This window comes from Pseudorasbora parva, chromosome 18 (genome assembly GCF_024679245.1).
Source record: "Pseudorasbora parva isolate DD20220531a chromosome 18, ASM2467924v1, whole genome shotgun sequence".
In the NCBI taxonomy this organism is placed as follows: Eukaryota; Metazoa; Chordata; class Actinopteri; order Cypriniformes; family Gobionidae; genus Pseudorasbora; species Pseudorasbora parva.
In genome coordinates, this window is record NC_090189.1 from 803,325 (window position 1) to 813,058 (window position 9,734).

Here is a 9,734-nt window from a genome sequence, read left to right on the forward strand (position 1 = left end):
TACTAAGTTTACTTATTTTAAATTGTACCCTAAAACATTATGTTTTTCAAAAAAAAAAATCTTGCCCCATTGACTTCCATGGTATGGGGAAAATACAATGTAATTCAAAGGGTCACCACAACTGTTTGGTTAGCCATATTTTTGAAAATAACTTGTTTTGGGTTCAGCAAATAAATTCATGCATGTTTGGAACAACCTGGTGGTGAGTAACGTTACATAATAAAAAATAAAAAGCTTGTGTGAACTATCCCTTTAAGACAACTGAACCAGATGACGACAGAACAGGACGACAGTTCAGATGACTGAACAAGACGACAGAACAGGACGACAGTTCAAATGACAGAACAGGACGACAGTTCAGATGACTGAACAAGACGACAGAACAGGACGACAGTTAAGATGACTGAACAAGACGACAGTTCAAATGACAGAACAGGACGACAGTTAATATGACTGAACAAGACGACAGAACAGGACGACAGTTAAGACGACAGAACAGGACGACAGTTCAAATGACAGAACAGGACGACAGTTCAGATGACTGAACAAGACGACAGTTAAGATGACTGAACAAGACGACAGTTAAGATGACTGAACAAGACGACAGTTAAGATGACTGAACAAGACGACAGAACAGGACGACAGTTCAGATGACTGAACAAGACGACAGTTAAGATGACTGAACAAGACGACAGTTAAGATGACTGAACAAGACGACAGTTCAGATGACTGAACAAGACGACAGTTAAGATGACTGAACAAGACGACAGTTAAGATGACTGAACAGGACGACAGTTAAGATGACTGAACAAGACGACAGTTAAGATGACTGAACAAGACGACAGTTAAGATGACTGAACAAGACGACAGTTAAGATGACTGAACAAGACGACAGAACAGGACGACAGTTCAGATGACTGAACAAGACGACAGTTAAGATGACTGAACAAGACGACAGTTAAGATGACTGAACAAGACGACAGAACAGGACGACAGTTAAGATGACTGAACAAGACGACAGTTAAGATGACTGAACAAGACGACAGTTAAGATGACTGAACAAGACGACAGTTAAGATGACTGAACAAGACGACAGTTAAGATGACTGAACAAGACGACAGTTAAGATGACTGAACAAGACGACAGTTAAGATGACTGAACAAGACGACAGAACAGGACGACAGTTAAGATGACTGAACAAGACGACAGAACAGGACGACAGTTCAAATGACAGAACAGGACGACAGTTCAGATGACTGAACAAGACGACAGTTAAGATGACTGAACAAGACGACAGAACAGGACGACAGTTAAGATGACAGAACAAGACGACAGTTAAGATGACTGAACAAGACGACAGAACAGGACGACAGTTAAGATGACTGAACAAGACGACAGTTAAGATGACTGAACAAGACGACAGAACAGGACGACAGTTAAGATGACTGAACAAGACGACAGAACAGGACGACAGTTCAAATGACAGAACAGGACGACAGTTCAGATGACTGAACAAGACGACAGTTAAGATGACTGAACAAGACGACAGAACAGGACGACAGTTAAGATGACAGAACAGGACGACAGTTCAGATGACAGAACAGGACGACAGTTAAGATGACAGAACAGGACGACAGTTAAGATGACTGAACAAGACGACAGTTAAGATGACAGAACAGGACAACAGTTAAGATGACTGAACAGGATGACAGTTAAGATGACAGAACAGGACGACAGTTAAGATGACAGAACAGGACGACAGTTAAGATGACAGAACAGGACAACAGTTAAGATGACAGAACAGGACGACAGTTAAGATGACAGAACAGGACGACAGTTAAGATGACAGAACAGGACGACAGTTAAGATGACAGAACAGGACGACAGTTAAGATGACAGAACAGGACGACAGTTAAGATGACAGAACAGGACAACAGTTAAGATGACAGAACAGGACGACAGTTAAGATGACAGAACAGGACGACAGTTAAGATGACAGAACAGGACAACAGTTCAGATGACAGAACAGGACGACAGTTAAGATGACTGAACAAGACGACAGTTAAGATGACAGAACAGGACAACAGTTAAGATGACAGAACAGGACGACAGTTAAGATGACAGAACAGGACAACAGTTAAGATGACAGAACAGGATGACAGTTAAGATGACAGAACAGGACGACAGTTAAGATGACTGAACAGGATGACAGTTAAGATGACAGAACAGGACGACAGTTAAGATGACAGAACAGGACGACAGTTAAGATGACAGAACAGGACGACAGTTAAGATGACAGAACAGGACGACAGTTAAGATGACTGAACAGGATGACAGTTAAGATGACAGAACAGGACGACAGTTAAGATGACAGAACAGGACGACAGTTAAGATGACAGAACAGGACAACAGTTAAGATGACAGAACAGGACGACAGTTAAGATGACTGAACAGGATGACAGTTAAGATGACAGAACAGGACGACAGTTAAGATGACAGAACAGGACGACAGTTAAGATGACAGAACAGGACGACAGTTAAGATGACAGAACAGGACGACAGTTAAGATGACAGAACAGGACAACAGTTAAGATGACAGAACAGGACGACAGTTAAGATGACAGAACAGGACGACAGTTAAGATGACAGAACAGGACAACAGTTAAGATGACAGAACAGGACAACAGTTAAGATGACAGAACAGGACGACAGTTAAGATGACAGAACAGGACGACAGTTAAGATGACAGAACAGGACGACAGTTAAGATGACAGAACAGGACAACAGTTAAGATGACAGAACAGGACGACAGTTAAGATGACAGAACAGGACAACAGTTAAGATGACAGAACAGGATGACAGTTAAGATGACAGAACAGGACAACAGTTAAGATGACAGAACAGGACGACAGTTAAGATGACAGAACAGGACAACAGTTAAGATGACTGAACAGGATGACAGTTAAGATGACAGAACAGGACGACAGTTAAGATGACAGAACAGGACAACAGTTAAGATGACAGAACAGGACGACAGTTAAGATGACAGAACAGGACGACAGTTAAGATGACAGAACAGGACAACAGTTAAGATGACAGAACAGGACAACAGTTAAGATGACAGAACAGGACGACAGTTAAGATGACAGAACAGGACGACAGTTAAGATGACAGAACAGGACAACAGTTAAGATGACAGAACAGGACGACAGTTAAGATGACAGAACAGGACAACAGTTAAGATGACTGAACAGGACAACAGTTAAGATGACAGAACAGGACGACAGTTAAGATGACAGAACAGGACGACAGTTAAGATGACAGAACAGGACGACAGTTAAGATGACAGAACAGGACAACAGTTAAGATGACAGAACAGGACGACAGTTAAGATGACAGAACAGGACGACAGTTAAGATGACAGAACAGGACAACAGTTAAGATGACTGAACAGGATGACAGTTAAGATGACAGAACAGGACGACAGTTAAGATGACAGAACAGGACAACAGTTAAGATGACAGAACAGGACGACAGTTAAGATGACAGAACAGGACGACAGTTAAGATGACAGAACAGGACAACAGTTAAGATGACAGAACAGGACGACAGTTAAGATGACAGAACAGGATGACAGTTAAGATGACAGAACAGGACGACAGTTAAGATGACAGAACAGGACGACAGTTAAGATGACAGAACAGGACAACAGTTAAGATGACAGAACAGGACACAGTTAAGATGACAGAACAGGACGACAGTTAAGATGACAGAACAGGACGACAGTTAAGATGACTGAACAGGACAACAGTTAAGATGACAGAACAGGACGACAGTTAAGATGACAGAACAGGACGACAGTTAAGATGACAGAACAGGACAACAGTTAAGATGACTGAACAGGACAACAGTTAAGATGACAGAACAGGACGACAGTTAAGATGACAGAACAGGACGACAGTTAAGATGACAGAACAGGACAACAGTTAAGATGACTGAACAGGACAACAGTTAAGATGACAGAACAGGACGACAGTTAAGATGACAGAACAGGACAACAGTTAAGATGACAGAACAGGACAACAGTTAAGATGACAGAACAGGACGACAGTTAAGATGACAGAACAGGACAACAGTTAAGATGACTGAACAGGACAACAGTTAAGATGACAGAACAGGACGACAGTTAAGATGACAGAACAGGACGACAGTTAAGATGACAGAACAGGACAACAGTTAAGATGACAGAACAGGACAACAGTTAAGATGACAGAACAGGACGACAGTTAAGATGACAGAACAGGACGACAGTTAAGATGACAGAACAGGACGACAGTTAAGATGACAGAACAGGACAACAGTTAAGATGACAGAACAGGACGACAGTTAAGATGACAGAACAGGACGACAGTTAAGATGACAGAACAGGACGACAGTTAAGATGACAGAACAGGACGACAGTTAAGATGACAGAACAGGACGACAGTTAAGATGACAGAACAGGACGACAGTTAAGATGACAGAACAGGACGACAGTTAAGATGACAGAACAGGACGACAGTTAAGATGACAGAACAGGACGACAGTTAAGATGACAGAACAGGACGACAGTTAAGATGACAGAACAGGACGACAGTTAAGATGACAGAACAGGACGACAGTTAAGATGACAGAACAGGACGACAGTTAAGATGACAGAACAGGACGACAGTTAAGATGACAGAACAGGACAACAGTTAAGATGACAGAACAGGACGACAGTTAAGATGACAGAACAGGACGACAGTTAAGATGACAGAACAGGACAACAGTTAAGATGACAGAACAGGACGACAGTTAAGATGACAGAACAGGACGACAGTTAAGATGACAGAACAGGACGACAGTTAAGATGACAGAACAGGACGACAGTTAAGATGACAGAACAGGACGACAGTTAAGATGACAGAACAGGACGACAGTTAAGATGACAGAACAGGACGACAGTTAAGATGACAGAACAGGACGACAGTTAAGATGACAGAACAGGACGACAGTTAAGATGACAGAACAGGACGACAGTTAAGATGACAGAACAGGACGACAGTTAAGATGACAGAACAGGACGACAGTTAAGATGACAGAACAGGACAACAGTTAAGATGACAGAACAGGACGACAGTTAAGATGACAGAACAGGACGACAGTTAAGATGACAGAACAGGACGACAGTTAAGATGACAGAACAGGACGACAGTTAAGATGACAGAACAGGACAACAGTTAAGATGACAGAACAGGACGACAGTTAAGATGACAGAACAGGACGACAGTTAAGATGACAGAACAGGACGACAGTTAAGATGACAGAACAGGACGACAGTTAAGATGACAGAACAGGACGACAGTTAAGATGACAGAACAGGACGACAGTTAAGATGACAGAACAGGACGACAGTTAAGATGACAGAACAGGACGACAGTTAAGATGACAGAACAGGACGACAGTTAAGATGACAGAACAGGACGACAGTTAAGATGACAGAACAGGACGACAGTTAAGATGACAGAACAGGACGACAGTTAAGATGACAGAACAGGACGACAGTTAAGATGACAGAACAGGACGACAGTTAAGATGACAGAACAGGACGACAGTTAAGATGACAGAACAGGACGACAGTTAAGATGACAGAACAGGACGACAGTTAAGATGACAGAACAGGACGACAGTTAAGATGACAGAACAGGACGACAGTTAAGATGACAGAACAGGACGACAGTTAAGATGACAGAACAGGACGACAGTTAAGATGACAGAACAGGACGACAGTTAAGATGACAGAACAGGACGACAGTTAAGATGACAGAACAGGACGACAGTTAAGATGACAGAACAGGACAACAGTTAAGATGACAGAACAGGACGACAGTTAAGATGACAGAACAGGACGACAGTTAAGATGACAGAACAGGACGACAGTTAAGATGACAGAACAGGACGACAGTTAAGATGACAGAACAGGACGACAGTTAAGATGACAGAACAGGACGACAGTTAAGATGACAGAACAGGACGACAGTTAAGATGACAGAACAGGACGACAGTTAAGATGACAGAACAGGACAACAGTTAAGATGACAGAACAGGACAACAGTTAAGATGACAGAACAGGACGACAGTTAAGATGACAGAACAGGACAACAGTTAAGATGACAGAACAGGACGACAGTTAAGATGACAGAACAGGACGACAGTTAAGATGACAGAACAGGACGACAGTTAAGATGACAGAACAGGACGACAGTTAAGATGACAGAACAGGATGACAGTTAAGATGACAGAACAGGACGACAGTTAAGATGACAGAACAGGACAACAGTTAAGATGACAGAACAGGACGACAGTTAAGTTAAGATGACAGAACAGGACGACAGTTAAGATGACAGAACAGGACAACAGTTAAGATGACAGAACAGGACAACAGTTAAGATGACTGAACAGGATGACAGTTAAGATGACAGAACAGGACAACAGTTAAGATGACAGAACAGGACAACAGTTAAGATGACAGAACAGGACGACAGTTAAGATGACAGAACAGGACAACAGTTAAGATGACAGAACAGGACAACAGTTAAGATGACAGAACAGGACAACAGTTAAGATGACAGAACAGGACTGACAGTTAAGATGACAGAACAGGACAACAGTTAAGATGACAGAACAGGACGACAGTTAAGATGACAGAACAGGACGACAGTTAAGATGACAGAACAGGACAACAGTTAAGATGACTGAACAGGACGACAGTTAAGATGACAGAACAGGACAACAGTTAAGATGACAGAACAGGACAACAGTTAAGATGACAGAACAGGACGACAGTTAAGATGACAGAACAGGACAACAGTTAAGATGACAGAACAGGACAACAGTTAAGATGACAGAACAGGACAACAGTTAAGATGACAGAACAGGACGACAGTTAAGATGACAGAACAGGACAACAGTTAAGATGACAGAACAGGACAACAGTTAAGATGACAGAACAGGACAACAGTTAAGATGACAGAACAGGACGACAGTTAAGATGACTGAACAAGACGACAGTTAAGATGACAGAACAGGACAACAGTTAAGATGACAGAACAGGACGACAGTTAAGATGACAGAACAGGACGACAGTTAAGATGACAGAACAGGACAACAGTTAAGATGACTGAACAGGATGACAGTTAAGATGACAGAACAGGACAACAGTTAAGATGACAGAACAGGACAACAGTTAAGATGACTGAACAGGACAACAGTTAAGATGACAGAACAGGACAAGGACAGTTAAGATGACAGAACAGGACAACAGTTAAGATGACTGAACAGGATGACAGTTAAGATGACAGAACAGGACGACAGTTAAGATGACAGAACAGGACAACAGTTAAGATGACAGAACAGGACAACAGTTAAGATGACAGAACAGGACGACAGTTAAGATGACTGAACAGGACAACAGTTAAGATGACAGAACAGGACAACAGTTAAGATGACAGAACAGGACAACAGTTAAGATGACTGAACAGGACGACAGTTCAAATGACAGAACAGGACGACAGTTAAGATGACAGAACAGGACGACAGTTAAGATGACTGAACAGGACGACAGTTAAGATGACAGAACAGGACGACAGTTAAGATGACAGAACAGGACGACAGTTAAGATGACAGAACAGGACGACAGTTAAGATGACAGAACAGGACAACAGTTAAGATGACAGAACAGGACGACAGTTAAGATGACAGAACAGGACGACAGTTAAGATGACAGAACAGGACGACAGTTAAGATGACAGAACAGGACGACAGTTAAGATGACAGAACAGGACGACAGTTAAGATGACAGAACAGGACGACAGTTAAGATGACAGAACAGGACGACAGTTAAGATGACAGAACAGGACGACAGTTAAGATGACAGAACAGGACAACAGTTAAGATGACAGAACAGGACGACAGTTAAGATGACAGAACAGGACGACAGTTAAGATGACAGAACAGGATGACAGTTAAGATGACTGTAGGGGACAGCAGTATACAGTTAAAGCTCGGACTTTGTCTGAAAAAATAGGATCAATACAGTAAGGACAACAGAGCAAATCAACATAAACAGTGAACACACACATCAACATATACCAATTTTTCCAAACAACTTGACAAAGACTGATGACAAGGACAAAGCACTGGGCAGTCAACTTATTTTTGGCACAAATGGAACCCCCATACCTCTCCCGACCGCGGGGTGGCGATAATCTCCCGTCAGCGTCTGTTCTCCTCGTGTGTGTGTGTGTGTGTGTGTGAGAGCAGTGTGACTGTAGTTCCTCTCCGACCGCGGGGTGGCGCTAATCTCCCCATCAGCGTCTGTTCTCCTCGTGTGTGTGTGTGTGAGAGCAGCGTGTGTGAGTGTGTGATGATGAGACGCTCGGGCTTGTTTGAATGATCGTGATCGTGTGATTAATCGCGCTTCTCTTCAGTGTGTGTTCGTCTGCTGTGATGATGCGGAAGCAGAAGCTCGCCGGTGGGTCCGATAAGGTCCGCAGGTCTAAAGCGCCGCCGCAGATCCAGAAGAACCCGTTCGAGGTGAAGATCAACCGAAAGAAGTTCGACGTGCTCGGCCGCAAGAGCAAACACGACGTGGGTCTGCCGGGGGTCTCGCGATCCAAAGCCATTCAGAAGGTGAAGTGTGTGTGTGTGTGTGTGTGTGTGTGTGTGTGTGTGTGTGTGTGTGTGTGTGTGTGTGTGTGTGTGTGTGTGTGTGATGAAGCGTGTGTGTGTGAGAGAGAGAGTGAGAGTGAGTGAGAGAGAGAGAGAGAGAGAGAGAGAGTGTGTGTGTGTGTGTGTGTGTCTGATGAAGTGTGTGTGTGTCTGATGAAGTGTGTGTGTGTCTGATGAAGTGTGATGAAGCGTGTGTGTGTGTGAGAGAGAGAGAGAGTGAGAGTGAGTGAGAGAGTGTGCGTGTGTGTGTCTGATGAAGTGTGTGTGTGTGTCTGATGGTGTGTGTGTGTGTCTGATGAAGTGTGTGTGTGTGTGTGTGTGTCTGATGAAGTGTGTGTGTGTCTGATGAAGTGTGTGTGTGTCTGATGAAGTGTGTGTGTGTCTGATAAAGTGTGTGTGTGTGAGAGAGAGAGAGAGTGAGAGTGAGTGAGAGAGTGTGCGTGTGTGTGTCTGATGAAGTGTGTGTGTGTGTCTGATGGTGTGTGTGTGTGTCTGATGAAGTGTGTGTGTGTGTGTGTGTGTGTGTCTGATGAAGTGTGTGTGTGTCTGATGAAGTGTGTGTGTGTCTGATAAAGTGTGTGTGTGTGTCTCTCTGATGAAGTGTGTGTGTGTGTCTCTCTGATGAAGTGTGTGTGTGTGTCTCTCTGATGAAGTGTGTGTGTGTGTGTGTCTCTGATGAAGTGTGTGTGTGTGTGTGTGTCTCTGATGAAGTGTGTGTGTGTGTGTGTGTGTGTGTGTGTGTCTCTGATGAAGTGTGTGTGTCTGATTAAGTGTGTGTGTGCGTGTGTGTCTGATTAAGTGTGTGTGTGTGTGTGAGAGAGAGAGTGAGTGAGAGAGTGTGTGTGTGTGTGTGTGTCTGATGAAGTGTGTGTGTGTGTCTGATGAAGTGTGTGTGTGTGTGTCTGATGGTGTGTGTGTGTGTCTGATGAAGTGTGTGTGTGTCTGATAAAGTGTGTGTGTGTGTGTCTCTCTGATGAAGTGTG

At 43.4% G+C, this 9,734-nt stretch overlaps 1 protein-coding gene across 1 annotated transcript in view; it reads left to right on the forward strand.

The window, feature by feature from the left end:
* Window positions 1-8,400: 8,400 nt before the first annotated feature.
* nop14 (NOP14 nucleolar protein homolog (yeast)) overlaps window positions 8,401-9,734 on the forward strand; it is a 28,577-nt gene continuing 27,243 nt past the window's right edge. The window contains exon 1 of the mRNA XM_067423944.1: window positions 8,401-8,712. Within this exon, the coding sequence (XP_067280045.1) occupies window positions 8,530-8,712 (183 nt within the window). The 5' untranslated portion in view covers window positions 8,401-8,529. The remainder of the gene's footprint in view (window positions 8,713-9,734) is intronic.